The 20,504-nt window shown below is 42.9% G+C and overlaps 2 protein-coding genes across 4 annotated transcripts in view; one reads left to right on the top strand and one right to left on the bottom strand.

Moving 5' to 3' along the window:
* Positions 1-6,191: 6,191 nt before the first annotated feature.
* On the bottom strand, positions 6,192-15,935 carry COMMD2 (COMM domain containing 2). 2 transcript variants are annotated; one of them, XM_052802772.1, is made up of 6 exons: positions 15,803-15,935; positions 13,846-13,947; positions 9,160-9,237; positions 8,526-8,608; positions 6,998-7,171; positions 6,192-6,492 (listed from the first exon to the last, which is right to left on the bottom strand). In XM_052802772.1, exons 2-6 carry the CDS (start codon positions 13,898-13,900, stop codon positions 6,295-6,297), a joined length of 588 nt encoding a protein of 195 aa, XP_052658732.1. In that variant the 5' UTR covers positions 13,901-13,947; positions 15,803-15,935; the 3' UTR covers positions 6,192-6,294. The 2 variants fall into 2 exon arrangements, with proteins under 2 accessions (XP_052658732.1, XP_052658731.1); XM_052802771.1 differs by lacking the exons at positions 13,846-13,947; positions 15,803-15,935 and adding an exon at positions 9,383-9,529.
* A 374-nt stretch (positions 15,936-16,309) lies between these two features.
* Positions 16,310-20,504, top strand: part of RNF13 (ring finger protein 13) — a 46,326-nt gene continuing 42,131 nt past the window's right edge. Inside the window, exon 1 of one of the 2 annotated variants that reach the window (XM_052802764.1) lies at positions 16,310-16,436. The gene's annotated coding sequence lies outside the window, so the exon portion shown is untranslated. Of the gene's footprint in view, positions 16,437-16,674; positions 17,016-20,504 lie in introns of those variants that run through there. The other variant, XM_052802765.1, reaches the window with a different exon arrangement.

Here is a 20,504-nt window from a genome sequence, read left to right as displayed (position 1 = left end):
AATTAAAAGGTATGATTATAGAACTTACTCAAAGAGGATGAAAAAGTAAACTTTGTGTGGTAAAAACAACCTACATAGAAGTTCTCAAAATGCATGCATCCTTTTCAGGGTATTTGTTGAGTGATTTATAAAAGGCATGTATCTTGCTTTCTTGCGAGTTCTTGACAGCATCTACTATGAGACCACGCTAGACTTTGTGATATGAGATTTTACAACACATCCCTAAATTAGCCACGGTTAGGAGGAAATTCCCCCAATATTCAAATCACATGAAGAAGCAAAGATCACTGAAGAAAATCTTTTTTAGAAAATGCCACAACCTCCAATAATTACAAAATCAAGACAAATGACAAAGTCTCATCTTTTTTATGTAACAAAGTTTCTCAGAAGATCCCACGTTAGCTTTGTTGGGGCTTGAACTCTTGGTTCTCAAAGCACTGACTCTTATTTTAGATCTGCTTGGAGCAGCTCCAGTTGCTCTCATCCCTCAGATGGCTTGCAGCCATCTGCTACCTGGATGCTGCTGTCCAAGAGGGCTCAGCTGGCAGAAGGGAACATCTGAACACTTTGTGCATGGTCAGGGTTCATGCAAAGTCAGCCAACTTAAGGAGACCAGCTTCATCAAGACTGCAGGCTGAGATGGCAGCCCTGCGTGTTCACACTTTCCACTTCAGACTGCTAACTGTCAGCAAAATCTGCAATGGCAATCCCCAGCAAGAATCGAGAAGTATTTGGGAAACTTTTGAGTTCTTAGGTCCAGAAATTAGACGATACTTTTGGATGTAGAAAAGCATAAACAATGGTGATTTTAAAGGCCACCCATATGAAATTATTAACCAATTCCTGAAATTCAGAACAAAAAATATTTACAAGAGGTTTTGCCTCAGTAATAGTGTAAGTACCAACAGAGGGATTTCTCTAAAATGAGGGCTTACTTAGGGCTTCTGGTAAAGACAAACCTAACAGGACAGAAATTTTTCTATTATCTTATGGTAGATCTATGAACACTGAATGCTCGAAAGGCCTGGTAGAGAAGCTTCCTGATTTCTGCACTTCTGCTATTTTTAAGTATCTGTTGGAGCACTAGGAATACTACTTTGAATGCTCACACACACACAAGCACACTATGGAGTAAGATAGATTCCATAAAGTGAAACTCAGTTTTAAACTATTTACTTACGTTTTCCTTTTGAAAACAACAACAACAAAAAAACCCCAACCAAGCCACTTTGACAGAGCAATAGATAGGGAAAGGAAAAGAGTAAGATCAGTAGAAGGTTCTTACATATTTAATGATGGGAAAAAATGTATTTAATGTGTTTTGCAGCATATTTGGTCACTATGGCTTGTATCTTAGTCTGATTATTATCTACATTTTGAGACAATCAGGATGCAACTATTTAGAGTGGTGTTCCTCTTATGAACATCATTAATCTGACAGATGGACTGAAGGATTGCCTGTCCTTATGTGTTTAGAATAAGTTGTCATAAAGAATCTGGAATGAGCAAGTCAAAGTTGATGTTCATGGTAATTCCTAAAATGTATTCTAAAATTCTATTACACAATTGCAGTAAAAACTGCACTTTTATGCACGTAAAAGCAGTCTGCTCACTAGTCCATCTTCTAGTAGAACTACTAGTAATGTTTAAAACCTGCCACATTACAAATAAATCAAAACCCAGAATCCTAAATGAAGTAATAGTGTTTTCTATTGATACATATAATCTGATGGGTGAGTGAAATTTCAAATTTCAAGATACAACTGCAGTAATCAAACCGCCCCAGTTCACACTTACCTTGAAAATAAAATCAGTATGAGTATTTAAAAAAAGAGACTGTGCTGTAATATACCTGACCCTGACCACAAAGCCAAGCATGGAGTGACAGGAGACTTCCTTCCCTTGATTTACTTAAGTAAGAAACAGCAGAGCTCTACTCATGGAGTTTTGCCAGGTTGTTCCTAATCTTGGACTTCCTTTCCTACACACTATCTATTGTTAATATTACAAAGTCACAGTATAGGAAACGGGCATTCTTACAAAAACTGGAACAAAATCACCATTCATACCTTTGAGTCTATACATGGACACACTTCGTAAACAGCACTAAATTTAAAACAGGTCTAATAGATTTATCATTAGATTCAAAATATAATGTTAAGACAAAATCTTAGTTCAGTGGGTTTTCTGTTAAATGAGAATTGTAGGCCTAATCCAAAATTCAGATTTATATAGGCGTATATCTAAACTAACTACATAGCTGTTTAAATGAAAAGAGTTTTCCCCATATAAATCAAGGAACACCTAATTAATTAGCCAATTAAAAGGTGAAAAAGTATTTAGTACATTAAAAGCTTGCAAGAAAGCATGGCAGGGACAAGCAAAAGTACAAGAAAATAAAGCTTGTAAGAGAGTCTAAATATGCTTCGGAGACAGGGAATTCATTGAAACTTGTATCAGAAACTTAAACGATAGCTTTTACAAAATGGACAGGGATCATACCGAGTTCATTCAAAAAGATTTAAAACAAAATAAAACAAAAACCAGCCAGGAGCAAGAAAAGCATTGCTTCTTGAGGTTACTCAACACTTAAAAAATATAAACATTTTACAACACCAAACAAATTACGTCATCCTAAGTTTTAAGAATTGGGTTATATTATGTTCTTTGCTAAGTGGGTTAGCAAATTAATTAGCAGATTCAAGAAACAATGTTTTACAGGGGTTGAAAACTGGAAGTTTTATTGTTTTCAGTTTAAAATTGATCACAAATTTGGAAAATATAAGGTGAAATACATTCCAAGCTAACAATTCTTATCGGAAGACAAACACTGAAAATGATTGTATAGCGAAACTTCTTTGTAGATTATAAAAAACAAACTTTCTGCCCTCTGCTGTTTAGACCAGGAAAAAATAAACTGGGATACAAACCTGTTGAGAAGCATATAGCTGAGCCTAACTCTGCTTTTAAGAAAATAATCTGGTTTATGCTTAAACTAGTTGGATTTTTAGTTCTACTGTGCACTCGGACTCCGCACTGGCATGAAGTTTGCCTGAATTTAGCAGTCTATCAAAAAGTGCCAGGGAGCCATTCACAAGTTGCTTACTTCATAAAACCAAAAGTTACTTGACATACACAGGAAGGGCAGTTCTGCAAAACAAAGTTAAATTTGCAGTAAACCACGCAGAAGTTCTACACAGAGGGTAACAGATTATGTTCCATGCTTAATAGATTCCTAAAGATGAAACAGTAGTAACACTCAACTTCCTCACAGATTATTCAGAACTTAACTGATGTTTGTAAATTGCTTCAAGATTAAAATACTGCACTGTCTACAAATCCGATTTGATTAGTCACTTTGAAAAAAGTTACTTACCTTTTTTAAGAGGTAAGTTGAAAGTCACTTTCTTCTGTTATAAAATCAAATCAGTTCTTCCAGACTTGCAAACAAATAGTGGAGAAATGGCCTCAAATTTAACTTTACTTTTAGGGGCTAGATACCAGGGCAAATTTTAAAAAGCCTATTAAAAATAAAATGTGTTAAAAGTAGCAACATTACTTTTTTTTTTTTTTCCAATAGCTTGTGAATAATGCTGTGTACTCTCCATGTCTTGTTCAAGGGTTTCTATAAAGCAACTGCAAACTCATGAGAGGAAACACATTATATTAAATACAGCTTTCTATGTCATCTTCAGTTTTGGATAGAGCTTACATTAAAACTGAAAAATCCAGATTGAGTAAATTCTTATTTTACCACTATCCCTGGGTTACTGAAGTAGATGCTTTTTCACTCCCCACCTTCAACTGCCCTGCAAACCAGCAGCTATACAAGAACCGCCATTCCGACACTGGTAACTCAAATCGGTGTGATTACATCAACAGCAGTGTCATTTACTGTGCATTTGCACTAATTGTCGCATTTTAGATACAATTCTGCTCTGTCTGCACATCAGCATTTCTGTCGTTGCAGCTGCAAAGCCCACGGTAGCTGCTGTGTGTGCTATGAAGACAGGGGAAGAGGGAACCTGCAGAGCTGTAGAAAGACCTGTTCCAAACCCCCACAAAGGCAAATCTCTCTTTCTAATAACGAAGCTAAAATCCCTAGCTGCCGAAAAGCTGCTTTTCCAGGCTCAGCAATTCCCTCCCCAGAACAAACCAAAAGGTACTACTCAAAGGCAACGTGCTTGGTGTAAAGGACCTTTTCTCCTTACTTTTCTTCTGCAGTCTGTTCATGGATCACTGCCAGAGTTCGAATTTCTCTAAATTTCAACCAGCTTCAAAATTTAACCTTGACCACCCTCAGTTCAGGTCAGGTCATTTTTTGTTAGAGGAAACAAGACCATTCAGTATCACAGTTTTTACTGGTACGCTATTGTAATAAGCTTCCAAAAAACAAAATATGCACGCTTTCTAGTGACATTCTGCATTCACAAAATCCGCTTTGAACTGTTTTACTCACAATTACCGAGGGAAACCCTCCCCTTCTCTTCTAGCACGTGCTTCAGGACATGACACCCATGTAAACTGCCAGCATTTACCATGATGCCAACTAGCTCTACAGCAGCTAGTTTTCTTTTTTTAAAAAGTGTAAGAGACAGAAAGGTAAGTATGTTCAGAGTCACAGGGCAGTAGCAAGATGAGACACAAAAAGCTTCTAGGACTTCTATCTAAAACTTCTATTTTACTGCCATGAGTTCTAAACTATGGCTATAGCGGGGAGAGATGGAATAAAGAGAAAACACTGGCCTACATATAGGCTGTTCTTGTATTTCACCTGAAAAGGTAGGCCAATTACATAAAAAAACCCACTAATCAGAAATCCCAAGTAGTAACATTTGATAACATTTAATTACCACATACTATATGTGAAGGAAATTCTATTTTATGAAAAAGTCAACCACAGATAGATGGTAAATCAAACACACTGCTGATTCATGTATGGGAGAGGAAATTAAGTTTGTTCACACTACATCCACACTATATAAAGCAATTAGAGAATAAGCAACTCCATATTCTAGAAAACTGACTTTTTTTAAGTGGTAGTGTTACTGATTAAAGCACTTCTGCCATGCAGGTTTCAGCTGAAATAGTACCTCTCAAAGGTACAAAAAATCAAAACAGTAAGAAAATGCAATGCATTTGTGAATGCAGTAACCCAGTTGATAGAGAGACTGATGGTGTTGCTACGGCAGACAGTAAATACACAGTTATTGCCAGAATCTGTATGTTAAGGTTCTCTCTTGCCTATTGGTCCTCTCCAATATACTTTAAGGGCTTTATGATGTACCCTCGCTAGTGACAGTAAAACATTAATTAGTAAAGCTATTTAACCGTAGTCACAAAACCTACAAAATATTGCATTAGAATACAATTGAAAAGTGACTTTTGATGTAACCTTTGTTAAGACATTTTTCTTAAAAATGGAAAAGCATCATTTATGTTGCAATACTTCGCTAGTCTTTCCTTTATGAGCAAACTATCCAAACGGGGGAACAAAAATTGTTGCATCACAACGTGAAGGTCAGATTTAGCAGAAGTTAACAATATTCTTAATCTGCCTCCCAGCCCGTGGTTTTACTTTTGTGATTTTTCAGATCACCTTTACATATAATCAGTATGCTAACTGGGTTTTCTGTGGTAACCGCTCCCTGCAGAAAGCATGCGACTGCCACAGAGGGGTTAGAGAGAGCTTCATTAAAATGGGAGCGTTAGCTTGACTGTCCTTTCTTGCATTATAGAAGAAGGGTAACAAAGCAGCATTAACACCCAGCCTCTGAGCTGACTGAATCCTTTGGAGGAAGAGGGCAGTAGTCCCACACGTACTCTTACACGTATATGGAGCTAGATGGAAGAAACATTCCTGTGAAGTATCATTTCTACCAGTCTAGTGTTTTGGGTTTTTAATTTCAAAACAGAAGCAAAATCAAGGGAAAAAACCTACTTGATAAATGTAAAAATAAATGTGCAGCTTCATGTAATATTAAGACAGCTCTCCTTAATGTAGGAAAGCTCTTCAAGTAGAACTATACTAAGTTAGGGCTAAAGAAATTCTCTGCATAGCATACTGAATTTCTACATCTGCAAGTAAAGCAAAACCAATTACCTATCTCATATCAGGCAGGTGTGTAAAGTTAGCACCAGAGGACATTCAGCCTATCATTACTGGCTCAAGATCCTAGCACAGGAAAGCATTTCATCTGATCCAGATGTTTATTCTTCCTCAAAGTGTATTTGTGAACATTGTTTTTAGTTGTTTCACAAACTGCTTAGTAAGACAACAGCCACGAATCAATACTATTTCATGTTGCGCACTATCCTCCTGCAATGGTTTGTTTTCATTTCCCCCAACGCTTGTTCCAGTTGCTGAATTAGGTGGAGGAGGGTAGAAGGGTCGGTTTGCAACACTTGGGCAATTTGATCTTCGTTCTGATTAAGATGTAGCTTCATAGTCACGGCAGGCTTAATCTGTTGTCTCAGGCTTCTGCTTGCAAGCTGCATGAGGGAGTTTAGATGAAATGGGAATAGGGAAACAAACAAACAGACAAAAGATGGTTATCAACTTCCATATTTACAATTCACAACAGGTTTGTAGGACCCACTTGGAAGACTGTTTAAAAATCCTTTTCATCCACATTAAAGATACACACAATCTATTATTTAGGTTTATCATTAGGCAACACTAATCCACCTTGATCAATGCTTTCATACTATTTCTGAAAATTAGGTGATAACTAAGAACGAATGTATTTAGTATATGCTAAAAAAACACCAATGGAGCTATGAATTCAATTTTCAGAAAGCAACATCGTCACATATCCTGTTCATCTCCTAACTAGCTATCTTTGGTGCAATAACAAAATTATGTCAGTTTTAAATACAGGAAAAACTGTTGCCTCAATTACTTTGAAAGAATATAAATTCATTGTTTAGTAGTTGTTTATGATGTTAAAAAAATGTAAAGTAAAATACAGAATACCGAAAACGTAAGAGAAGTTACCTGCACATCCAGTCTCCATTCAAGATTGTGGTAGCTGGGAAGCTTTGGTGCCAGCTCGCTGAGAATGCTTCTTATCTCCTTCCTGTTATCGAGGTATAGCTGGAGCAGTAATTTGTTCAATTCATCTGAGAATCCCAGAACATGAATGGAATCTTGGAAGTCTATCTCAGAAATCTAGAAATAACAAATTTAGGCCTTAATACAGAGCTATGTAATAACCATTATTTGTTGAGAAACAAGTAAAATGGTAAGTAAACATTATGTATGGTGTGGTGCAGCCATTTTCCTGCAGGAATGTGCGAGGACAATTCTACAGCTAGGACAAAACAAATCATCCTGGTTTTATGTGATTTACACATGTTGATGTATTACAGCTGATTTGCATCAGCTTCAGGAGCAGTTTTAGATTTTTTTTTTTAAAAAAGAAAAACATTCAACATCCTCACATTTAAGCCTCCACATCAGAGAACAAAAAGCAGCACAAAAAAGGATCTCAACTTTGTCATGAGGAAGTACGTATTTCGATCATCAGTTTATCAACAGTATGTTAACATAATACTGATACTCAAATTATAAATACTCCGAAATGATCCGAATGTCTGCACATGTGAGCGAGCACCAGGTACGACTTTTAAGGCTCACGTTACAGTACCTTAGAGTGGCCCCAAGAAGCCAATTCCCACAGGTCAATGCCTCTGTGCTGAACTGGAGAAGCTTGGTTCACCCTTGTGGAAGCAGTTATTTACTCAACAGAAAGTGTCATACCTTTACAATGCATTTGTACCATAAACACATTCTGTGATCAACTATATTCTACCGTAATACACTATAATTTATCTGTCAGTCAAGTTGCCTTACTTCAAGGGAAGATTCTGCAATATTTCAATCCCTTCCCCACCTGCTCTTCAGAACAATGCCTGCTTGAGTTTAATTTGGAATTACGTGTCTCTCTATCCCTTCTCCATGTCTTCGTTGTTCAACTCTTCTACTACATCAACAGTAAAAAGTCTTTCCAATGGAAGGAGTTATTATCCAACTTTTTTTTTTTTTTTTTTTTTAATTTTAATATCTGCTTACACTCACCCGAACTTCTGATGTCAGGAGCTGAAAAAGGTCTCAAACCTACTGTATCGGACAAACACACGGAATGCTTAACGGTGGGTTAGTACAGCACACATCCTGCACAGCAGCTGAACAACATCATCATCACTCAAGTTCTGTTATTTAGATAGAGCTTAATCCCGAAGCGTGCTTCTCTGTATGGACTACATTACTGCACGTTCCTGCTATACGCTACTACAACGTTGTCGAGTTTTAGCTTCAGACACTCAATACAAATTCCAGTGATCCACGCAGATGCAGTGTTTCAGTAAGAGAACAGAATAAACTTTTTTTTAAATTAAAAGAATACATGTCATCAGAATTTTGAACTAGGTTTTCCCCGTTCATCAGCATTTTCAGAGCTGTAAGTGTTCAGAAGACATCTCTTGAGCGTGTCCCTGGATTCATTACACAAAGGTATCCTTACCATAAGCTTGGAGCTTTCCGTAAGAAGGTAGGTTAGTCCTTCCACCCCACGCTGAATGGTGTCAACACCAACGTTAAGTTTTCCTTCAAAGAAAGCACAAGTACCTTTTACTTCCTTATGAAGCTGCCGCAGCAACGATATGCACAACTGGAAATATATCCACAGCTACCTTGCAAAATAGTCACCGAAAAGACAAAAAAAAAGCAGAGGGTTGCGCACCCTTCAGGCAGCGCGTTACCCCCCCCCCCCGCCCGCAACGAACAAACCAACCGGAACCCAAGAAAAACCCAAACCCACCTCTTTCGGCCCCACGCAGAGAAAACGGCACGCTCACGTACCGCAACTGCGCCCCGAATGCGCGGGCAGGCAACGGGCCAGCCCGCAGACTCCCTCCCGGCAGAGAAGGGCCTGCGGCCAGCCCCCCCCCCCCCCCCCCCCGGGCACCGAGCACGACCGGGCACTGCCTGCCCAGGGTCCCGCCGGGCCCGGCTGCCCGCGGCCGCTCCCTGCCGTCAGCCCCCTCCCCTCCGGCAGCCACCGCGTTTCCCGCTCTCCCGCCCCCGCTGCGGAGTCGTCACGGCCGGCCCCGGACCCCTCCCCCCGGTGACAGCCCCCGGCCCGGCCCGGCCCTTACTGGCGGCCGCCTCGCAGGCCCGCGCCGCCGCGCCCCGCCGCAGCAGCTCCACCGCCAGGCGCCCCAGCTCGCCGACGGCTGAAACGAGAAGAGGCAACTCCGCTGCAGGCCGCGGCGCCGGCCGCCGCCTCCCGCCCAGCCCCGCCGGGCGGGCTGCGCCCCCCCAACCACCGCCTCCCCCCACAGCCGGCTCCGGGGCGGCCGGAGGCGGACACTGCCGGACCTGCGGCGCCCACCCGCGGCAGGCAGCCCAGGTGCGCCTTCTGCTCCTCTGACAGCACCAGCAGCATCCCTGCGCCGCCGCCGCCGCCCGCCCAGGAAGGGGCCGGGGCTCGGCGCCCGGGAGGCGGCCGCCACCGCCGGGGCGGGGCGGGGCGGGAGGAGCAGCGCCCGCCCCCGCGGCAGCCCCTCGCCGGCTGGGTGGCGGCGGCGCCGGCCTGAGGAGAGGCGGGCGGGGCCGGGGCTCCCGCCGAGCCGAGCCCCGCCCCGGGCTGCGCGGAGGCCGCGCTGTTGTGAGGGGCAGGCGAACGGAACCAGCCTGGGGAGCCGCGGCAGAGAGAGGGCGCGGGGGCGGCGGGAGCGCTGCCGGCTGCCCAGCACGCAAACGGGCAGCGGCCAGAACGACGAGGTCCGCCCGAGGTCTTCGTTACTGCGGTGGAAGCGTTCTTCTGTTTCACACACCTGCGCCGAAATCCTCATTTTAGCGACCTTTGCTTCCCGGTAATTCTCTTACCCGACCTTACATACGCAATTCAAAGCCATTTTGCGCGTACAGCCCGCGCTAACACCGAGATCCCACGGGGGGGCACTGTGCTGCGTCAGCCAAATTTAAAGGAAAAAGATGACACTGGTGACACTACCGTGTCCCACGGGCCATACACAACGGCGTTTATGGGCTGCAAGCACCTGGAGATGGCACCAACGTTCCCATCTGCCTAAAATGACTTTCTGAAAACGTGTATTCCTACCATGTTAAATAAAGCCAAAAAAAAAAAAGATAACAAGGTTCTAAATTACTAAAACGATGTGTAACTTACTTCTCATAGAACTTTTTTCTCTTTTAGGAGGTAGTTCATTTCCTTAAAGAGAAAAGGCTGGTCAGCTTTTGAAAGGTCTGTTTTAGAACAGAATAGCCTTTGGAAAATGTGAGCAGAAAAATACTTGACTGCATTTTGTTACCAGACTGAAGGACTGGCCTTTCTTCAGTAACGCTGTGCTCTTCCATGAGACCGGCAGTCAAGCACCCTTTCCAGCTGTCCCACACATCTGGGTGAAATGTCACACCTGCCAACAGCTATGTTCCAGTATAACTGTATCTTCAATTTATAAACTAATAAATTACCATAGCTACATCTACAGGAATTTTTTGCCACTTCGTGGCTGGGAAATAGGTATAGCGCAAGTTCCTGCAAGGCCAGTGGGGTGGGGGTTCTTACTCTCCAGGAGAGTAGCCTTAACGCCATGGCTTCCTTATGAGTGGCTATCAAGCTAAAATAATCTATTCTTGGTAAGTTTGTCCATTATTTCCACTCCCCCTCCACCCCACCCTGTTTTAAACATTCACCCACCCTGTTAAGTGCTCTGGTTAATGATGGTCAATAGATCTCAGGACCAAGACCTTCTACTATGAAAGATAGGAAAATACATTATGGATTCATTCCTTACCTTTTCCTTATTTAGTTCGAGTGCTTTCCAGGAGCAAGTCCAGTGTTACAAGCACAGATATCAGAGACTCTGAGATACCAGATGTAGTACTTCAGCACTTGTTCTTCGGAGATTGTAGACGATAGCTTCACATTACTTCTTAAAATCATAACGGAGGAAGTAGAGGTAACGACTGTGAATCAGCATGAAGGGAATGTAATTTCTTAGCCATCCGCTCAAATGAAATCAACTTTTGGCAGTATATTAGGATTGCAAATTTTTGTTCCTAGTTTTGGCTTTCAAGCATGACCTTCCAGCAGATGTTCACACCCAAAGCAGCAAAGTTCCTCATCGACTCATCCAAATAATTTTATTTGCCAAGTCCTTCTATGCATCTGACCTGTGCATTCCACAGACAGTCCTGCCATATTTTTTCCAAGCTACAGGGTAGATTTTTGTATTCTCTACTTGGTACATCTACCTGGACTTGGGGAAGTATTACTCACAGACTCACAGAATGGTTTGGATTGGAGGGGACCTTAAAGATCATCTAGTTCCAACCTCCCTGCCATGGGCAGGGACACCTTCCACTAGACCAGGTTGCTCAAAGCCCTGTTCAACCTGGCCTTGAACACTTCCAGGGATGGGGCAGCCACAACTTCTCTGGGCAACCTGTTCCGGTGCCTCACCACCCTCTCAGTGAAGAACTTCTTCCTTACATCTCATCTAAATCTACCCTCTACTCCACTCAGGACAGACTATTCACTGGTGCTGCTCAACAATAATTCAAGTGTCTTTATTTTGGACTCAGCCTGTTTTTGGTTGGTATAACCAGAAGCTGAATCAAAAAAAAAACCTCCAAACCAGTTCAGAAACTAACTTCCCTTCTCATTTGCTGATTCTTCACCCAAATCTTTCAGATTTCAGTCATTCATCTGAATTCCTTCTGTCCTTTGCCAGTATTAACCCCCACTCAGGACCTCTGTCTCCTCAGCTGATGATTTGATTTACCTTAGCAATTTTCAGTGTCCTGCCTATGGTTGCTCTCTTACCCAGCTTCGGCCCCTAAAAGATTATACTCTGCCTTCATAACACTTTTCATCTGAAGAGCACAGAAGATCTTAAAATATTGTAACTCTGAAGTAAGAAATAATAATGATCCCCAGTTAACAGATGGGAATACCAAAGCAAGGAGACACTTACATATACTGCAGAATAAATTAACCAATACGATACTCTATGCTACTATAGTTAGACCATTTCTAGGACTTGAACTAGAAAGTTTAAGAGTACAGAGAGACCTGGGTGACTTAGCTAAGGTTATGTTTAATGAGCACGGCAGTACTCTCACTGCATTGGAAATTCTCATTTCAAGACATCCTCTCCTATTTTCCATACTGCGTTTAAACCCTGCCATAGAATATATTACAATTTACTAAAGAGAAACTAATTATGGAACATAACTCACTTCCTTGTACAAATAAAATGTATTTTTAGCACTTCTGTTAACATGGTCCATTTTGCTTAAGATTACTATTCCTTGCAGTTACCAATGCATCATTTTTTACTCTCCATTTATTTTGTGATTTCTGGTCTGAAGGACACTTTATGCTGACAGATCATCTCTGAATTACAGAAGACTCGTGGATTTTTGTATTTTGAAAGAGAGCCAGGGAACTGTGTTTTGAAAGCATACAATAAATCACACATTTTCCTGCTGTCTCCAGTTCAGTGGCAAGTAAAGCTAGATGTTCTAGAAGAAGACACTCCCTTTAAACCTACCGTAAACAAAACAGAGGCTCACAGAACATTTTTCCTAGGAATTCTCAGAAAGGTTTCAACCTCGCCTCTCATTTGCAGCCACAATCAAATGCAAAAAACTTTGGAAGAACGGAGCTAGTATTTGAAAGAGGGTGGGATCTCTAATTAGTTGACAAACTATCAAAATAAGTTTTTACAAAGACCAATTCTTTCATGGGAGTAGGATAAAGATTACATCCATTAGGATCTCTGTTATATTTGTTTACCAAGATATGTAAGGAATCTCTCTACAAATATTTAAGTTCGGTAGATCAACATCAAGTTTTTTGCAGGCAACTGCCATCTTCTTATACTCATATTTAAGATCAAGTGACTCCAAGAAAAGAGATTAATTCTGGCTACTCTGCTCTTGGCCAACAGTTTGGCTTTGCTGTTTAGGATAATACATCCTTCAGCCCTAGAAATTCCTAACACATATACATACGCTGGTAGAATTACAGATATGCACTGTCTCCTCTCCGCAGGCTAATTGACCAATTAGCCTTACAGGAGTTAATGCATTAGCTAAATGGAATTTTGAGAAAGATACAAGTTTTACTTGTATATGTTTCTAAAGAACATATACATTATATAATGAAAAACTTTGGTGGATTTTTTACTCCAGAAAATAGCAGAGAAGTGAATACTAAATGGGACAGCTTATCTTATACTTTTAATCTTTTTCATACAAAAGTATCTCCATTATGTTTGGATAATTTCTTTAAGCCAGAAATCAGAAAACCTTTGGTTTACCTTGAAGAAATGTGTGTGTATATGTGCGTGCATATTTTAAGAACACAATACAGTAACAGACTGTGAAATCATAAACTAAAGGTGATTAGAAAGTAAGTTTAGAAGTGAGAAAAGGGAATACAAATCTTATGCTTGACAAGCAAGTATAAAAACGATGGGAGAAGGTAAAAAAGAAATAAGATGGAGGAGATAACAAGCATGAAAAAAGGAGGAAAAAAACCCCTGAATATCTATACGTACAATACTAATTCCTAACTACTACTCTAGGAATCTTGGTAATTGGGTCAGAATGGCAGCTTGTTTCCTTTGTGCCATAAGAGCATCAGTAGGATAGTGCAGAGAAATACACAGTATACATGGCAAGAAGAATAATGAGGCAAAGTCGAAGACTGGAAACATAAAATGAACCAACAGGTAATACGAAGATATTATCTACCTAACTGGAATGTGCAAATTTCTAGAAGGATTTGCTCAATAGTAGGCACGTACAATCCAGCTGCGAAACTGTGATGTTCTCCACTGCCACAAAACTGGTAGGATCCATCTTTGTGAAGCCCTTTCCTTAGCAGTCATCCAGTCCACTCAGGAATCCTATGGTACGCCAGGCAGAAAAGAGACATACTGTGTGAACACAGAAACACCCTGTGTTAGATAGGACCGTTTTAAAATAGCCCAAGGACGAGTTCAGAAAATTGACCAAGTTGTGGAATACTTTAACATTCTGGGAAAGAAATAAGGCATACGCAAAGGCTATCTCCACTAATTTGTGTAAAGGACGTTAGCTCCCCAGCTGGCCTCAAAATAATAACGAACATAGCTGTTAGAGAGATCCATACCTTCTGGAAATGCTGCCCATTACCTCACAATGAAACTGGGGAAAAAATCCAGATATTATCTCCCGTTATTGAGATGAACTTTTCCGCTCATCCTCTCCTGACAGGGGAGACTGGTGTCATAAGCTAGAAACCATAATATGTGCTTTTAAAATTCCACAATGTTTTCGTGAGTTCCCTTCCTTTTTCCTCAGTCACTACATCTCCCAAGACATTGGTACTGCTATCACAGAAAATCACAAAGAGCTGCGCAGATCCAAATGTTGACAGAAGCTGCCAAACCAGTATGTACGGTAAAAGTCCACCGGATTTACATGTAGTCAAGTATTACAGCAATGAGCAATTTATAAATTCATTAAGTACTCCTGCATTTCATATTTTGTAGGGAAAAAATCCTTTAAAAATCACAGTGGTTTTTACATCCTTGCTTCCCAGTGAAACAAAATTGACCTGAGAAATGCCTGTTCACTTGCTATTTACTCCCCACTGTACCAGCTCTGAAACTTAGCAGCCAGTTTGGCAAAGGCAAAACGTTTCAAGTACAATTAAGTTCCTTTACCTGTTGTGAATCTGGTCAAAGGATAAAAATTCATACTGTTTCCGAGTGGCTGGTCAGGCAGTTGTAATTCTAGTCTACATATCCTTTCTGTGTGGATAGAACATCCTGTATCTTGCCCAGAGAAAATGTTATTGTAAGCATGAAGGAAAAGAATAATTAAGGGAAGACACAAATCTGTATACAAGTGAAGTTTAGAGAAAGGCTGCATGTTTTTTTCATAAATATTATTCTGTTAAAGCTAAGCATACCACACATTGAAGGAAAAGGACCTTCACTCACTGTTCTCGTATGTATGAGCTATTGTCAACCCCTGAAGGATACAAAAGCGGTAACTGGCATAACATAGCAAGTACGTTAATTATCATAGGATTGTTTAGGTTGGAAAAGACCTTTAGGATCACCGAGTCCAACCGTTAACCTGGCCCTGCCAGGTCCACCACCAAACCGCGTCCCTAAGCGCCACATCTATACGTCTTTTAAATCCCTCCGGGGATGGCGACTCCACCGCTTCCCTGCGCATCCCGTTCCAGTGCTTGACAGCCCTTTCGGCGAAGAAATTTTTCCTGATGTCCAATCTAAACCTCCCCTGGCGCAACTGGAGGCCGTTTCCTCTCGTCCTATCGCTTGTTACTTGAGAAAAGAGGCCGACCCCCGCGTGGCTACCTCGCCCCGCTCACTTTTTGTGCTTAGCTGACATTTCTCAAGTGCGTTATTCTGTTTTGTTTTTTTTTAAACACAGAGCTGGGCTACAGTCAGCGGAGGGGTAACCCCTCCCGCCCCGTCTCCCACACACTGCTGGAGCCCGCCGTCCGCTTCTGAAGCCCGCTCGGCTCCCGCGCCGTCCCCCGCGGCCCTCGGCGCCAGCTCCCGCCGCCCCTGCCACCCGGCGGCGCGGCGCGGCGCGGGCGGGAGGCGGCGGCCGGTGAACGCGTAGGCCACGCCTCCAGCTCCCACAGGAGCCGGCGGGCTGCGAGCCGAGGTGAAGGCGGCGAGGGGGCGGCCCGGCGCCAGAGAGGCGCCTGCAGCGGGAGGCGCCGACGCTCGTCTCCGTTACCTGCTTCCCCAGGTTCCCTTCGCGGGACCGCTCTGCTGTCCCTCACGCTAACCGCCAGTTCGGAGGCGACGGCAAACCCTGGCCGAGACACGCTCCCGCCGCACTCGAGGCTCTGAGGAGGCCGCGCCGGGCCGGGCCGGCAGTATCGGAGAGCGGTGACAGCGGACACGTCTGCGCCCCATACCTTGCCCCGGGAGGCCGCCGACTGCTGACGGCGCGGGCGGCCGGTGCGGGGGGGGGGGGGGCAGCGGAGGAGGAGGAGGAGCCGCCGCCTCAACCGCCTCAGCCCAAGTGGGTGGTGTCGGCGGCGGAGGGTGAGGTGGCCGCAGCTAGCCCGCCCCGCCCCCTGCCCGGGCGCAGGGCGCGGCAGAGGCGGGGCCTCCCCTCACCCCGCGGGCGGGACCGACAGCGGAGCTTGGCACCGCCCGCTCGCCTGCTAAGCCCGCCCCGCGTCACGCGCCGGCGGCTGAGTGGCAGCCCCGGCGAGCAATAGCCTGCCCCGAGCCGACGCCGCTTGCTGCGCGGCGGCGGGGCGGGACTTCCGCCGTGGCCGCTGAGCGGGCGGAGAGCGCTATGGAGTCGGCCTAGGCGCGGCCCTCGGCTCCCCGCGCCGGGCCCTGAGCCGGGCCCGCAGGTGAGGGCCGCCGGGGCGGGGGACGCGGTCGCGGGTCCCCTCGGGCCTCTTCCCTGCTGCCGAGCGCCCTGGCTTCGTGGCGGTTAAGGAATTAGCGGGCCCGTCGCTCCATTGCGCAGCGCTTATTCGCCTCCGCCCTTCGAGCGGCGAGGCGGGGCCGGCCGCGGCCCCGCGGCTCGGGCCCCGCCGCGGTATGCCCGGCTGCCAGCGTCGCTGGCCCTGGCGCTTGCCTTTCCCGTAGGCCGTCGCTGCGGTCTGCGCGGAGATCCGCCTCGGTCGGTGGGTAAAGGGCTCGCCGGGCATCGCTTCGAGAGCGATGGAAGCTAAATCCTCGCTCTGGCCTTGTACAGCTCTGTCTGCTGCGTGGTTCCTCGGAGGCTGGCTGTGCGCTGAGGCGCTGTCTGTGCTCGGAAGATAATGAGTAGCATGGAGGCTGGCTGGCTGACAGCCAAATTGCTAATAAAAAGAGGAAAACAAACTGAGAGGAATCGTTCCTGCGCCTTAGCAGATCGGAACGCTGAACCTCCTTTGCGTGCATTAGTTTTCAGTTCAGTGGATAGATCATAGATGGAGATTCGGGTCAGTAATGATACGATGGCATCAAAATGCAAAAAGCTAGAGACACTGGGGCTTTTGGGGATATGTGTGAAAATTATTGATATTTGTGTAACTTTTGTTCATCCACTGCTTGGGTAATTTTGGAAGGTGCAACCCAATCTACCAGAATATTTAGAATGTTGTCACTGAGTTTGTGGCAGGACGAAGTTTCTGTATGCTCATGTGACTTTTGTGATTGCTGTAAGCGTTGTGATCCTATTTGGCACTAAAATAGAATTTAAGTTTGTTTAATACAGATGTGCAGGTTAGGTTTTTTTTTTCACCAGTGGGAGGGGAAACAGCTGTTTTCTGGAGAGATTTGAAGTATGAGCATAACCATGTGGGCAAGGAATTCTTTGTATTGTCTTCTGCTGTGAAATACATTTTGAGTTGATTGAGATACAGACTTCTGAAAATTTGATACTTGTATGTACTTTGTGGAGCTTGGTTTGTGGAGAGTTGCCAAAACCTGAATATTCTTATCCATATCCCAAGCCATGTAATTTTTTCATGACATAAGTCTTAAATGTGTTCCCAAGGCTTGTTCACGTTGGCAGGTATGAAACTGGTATTTTTGATGGGGTGCAGGTCTCTCCAGAAGAATGTTTTCCACTCAGGTTGCCTATTCTGGTCTGGGAGTCAGTGTATTGTGTTAAAAACACTGTGTGTTTCATAACACCTTTGTATTAATACAAACAATACTGTTAATATATTAAAAGGTAGGCAAGGCGTTCTTAGTGTCCGCTAGAGCAGATAGATACATCTGTCGTGTATTGTCAGTTCTTGTATCGAGCTTATTTAGCCGTCCTTATCTTCAAGCGAGAATGGACATTTTGCTGTCCTCTTCCTTCAAAAGTGTAATTAGGAATGTATTTTCTATTGTACGTACAAAAATGCTACTGCTGCCTTATCTTCATGGGCAGTACGTTGTCTGATGTATTCCAAGTTACTGTATTTACTTCATGGTTGTCTTGCTGCTTGTAGATATGCTGTGATATAGCATGCTCTACAGCACACCCCACATTTTCACCTCTTCACTTCTGACCTGGTGATCCTGTCCAGTCCTGTGATGGAGGGATGTAGCTGCTCAGGCTTAGTTTGTTTTGTGAGTTCTAGGATGCAGAGTGGGAAGAAAAAAAAAAAGACTCTCAAAACGCCTGAAGTTACTTAAGGAGAACTTTGCCTATACGTACTGGAAAATCAGGGGTAAAGTGCTGAAGATTTAATGCAGAGTCAAGTTTAACTTTTTGTGTGGTTTACAGTATAGTCTTTAATTACATACACCTGTGTTTGTGTGCTATAAGCTGCCTCGTTCAATTAAGAGTGTGGTCTACAAATGAGCCACGGAATTTCAGGAATTGTAAGGCTTTTTTGCTTGCATTTGAGGCAGTAGTTCTTGGGCCCAGAAGAATCTGTATGTATGTAACTTTGACAGAGAAGACTGCACTGTACGTGCATGTTCTCTGCAAGGACAACTTTTATTTCTGGTATTTTCTAACCTTGCTCTATACTATTTTAAAGCTTTCTCCGTGTTGTAAGGTATGTGCTGAATTTACTGTATTGGTTAAAGTACTGTGATAGCTTCAAGTGTATTGTTGCTTCTGTCGTGGTAAAAATGATGGTATTTTTTGAACAATGGTTGTTTATCCTTATGGTTTCACTGACATCCTCTTTGTTAGGGCAGGCTGATGAGAGAAACTGGTAAATAGGAATTTAGAAATAAAAATTAATGAATTTCGTAATTCATTACGGGTTCCTGTGACTGCAACTTCTGTTCCGCTAACCAGTTGAAAGTTTCGCAAAGCATCATATGTCAGAATGATCGTCATAATCATGAGAACTATTTTTGAAAATAACAGCTTTTTCTTCCCATTAGTAATAATGAATTTTAATTACCTTCATGTTAGTGTCAGTTTAAATCAAATCTAACTCTCCAGTCTTTGCTTTAATTAACGCTGAGGACCTCAGATCATGGGACAATGCTTTCTGCTTAAAAAACCCACAAAGGATAGGACAGGAGGACAGAAATTCTTAGGTGTTTCTTGATTCTGAAAGAGAATGTAGTAGTCTTGGCTGTGACTTCCTAAGTCAACAAAGTTACAATTTTCAGAATGAAGTATCTACAGTCAGATGAAAACAAATCCACATGGAACCATTTAAATAAGAAGCCTCAATCTAGAGGTTTTCAACAATCATACAAACAGTTTGGATGACCTAATTGAGTTTAATTGTTTGTGAAGTACTTTTAATTCCTCCAATAAAAGAAGTTAGAGGAGATCCAGGTGTTCTGATAATGCTGTTATCAAGCATGTACCATCTACTTTTAAAACTTGTCCCTGAATTATTTTAACTGTTACAATAATATTGGATCCAGTGTATTTGCTGTTGTTTTGTGTTGCCACTATTTTAAGTCATTTCAAGTAATTTCTTACTGTGAGACTAGAAGAATTACTAGAGAGACTTAGTCATCCATCTAAGGACCAAGCAATTCTTTTAAATTCAGCAATGAAAGTGGTTAGATTTCATGCTGAATGTAGCACTTAATTGTTGCTTGGTTTGTACTCTGAAGTAGCTGGTGTACTGGATCACATGGGTTTTTGTTGAATGTGTTGGAATTTTGAATGTTGGATTTTTTTTTAGCTTGCCCACATTTAGGTGTGAGTTTTTATAAGGGGAATAAGATATTTTGTACTTCTGTGTTCTTAAGAGATTGCCTGCATATAATCATGTTGTAGCTAAGCCTAAGAGGAATCTGAAGTTCCTCTGTAGGCAGCTAATCATTGTCTGTCTTAAGACTGGATTATGACTGTAGCAACAGTACAAAAAGAAATTGTCAGATGTAACTTGTCAGTGGAGGACAGAGGTCCTGATCTTCAGTATTAGGTTGTGTTTTTGCAGTGAAAGGCATTTAGAAGTAAGAGCTCAGGGGGAGGTTCTTCCTGGCTGCTTCTCACTAACAGTGACTAGCACCATTGTCATGGGGCTATTCCTGATGCCAGAGATTTTCTGGGAATTAATGATGATCAGGCTCTACACTCCTCTCTTACTGTATCCCAAGTTAGTAAGTTAGGCTGTTGTGGGAGACTTAGTTAGGGAAATTCTCCATTACTACTCCTTGCTCTAAAGAGTTTTTGTTGTTAAGATGGTCCTTTTCAAAGAAAAACAAAAAGGTATTTGTTTAAGCACTAAAATGTATTACCTCACTCAGTAGTTTCGTTTGGAGTAAACTTTCTGTGTGAAAGAGTTCTCTGTCATTCTTTTTTAAGGCCATGTCCAGCAGACGAAGAGTCTGTTGTCCAGGTGGATCATAATGCAGAATCCTACTGAGTCTTTCCCCTCTAAGCTTGTGTGCTTGTAGCTGTCCCACCAAACTTGGGTAGTACAGTCAGATTGTAAGAGCATGACACACAGAAATGAATGATAGTTGTTGTCTCTCAAGTTCTGTAGATGAAAGTGCTGCTATTAAATGGT

The sequence above is a fragment of the Harpia harpyja genome, chromosome 12, assembly GCF_026419915.1.
Source record: "Harpia harpyja isolate bHarHar1 chromosome 12, bHarHar1 primary haplotype, whole genome shotgun sequence".
NCBI lineage: Eukaryota > Metazoa > Chordata > Aves > Accipitriformes > Accipitridae > Harpia > Harpia harpyja.
The sequence above is the reverse complement of the archived record's forward strand: the minus strand, read 5'-3'. Positions and strand labels throughout refer to the sequence as shown.

Excerpts from the sequence above, each read along its gene's own strand:
- COMMD2 (XM_052802771.1), bottom strand. The coding sequence starts at position 9,449 with ATGCTGCTGGTGCTGTCAGAGGAGCAGAAGGCGCACCTGGGCTGCCTG. Across the intron at positions 9,238-9,382 it reads GCCGCGGGTGGGCGCCGCAG|CCGTCGGCGAGCTGGGGCGC; the intron begins GTCCGGCAGTGT and ends TTCTCGTTTCAG. Across the intron at positions 6,493-6,997 it reads AATGGAGACTGGATGTGCAG|CTTGCAAGCAGAAGCCTGAG; the intron begins GTAACTTCTCTT and ends TCCCTCATGCAG.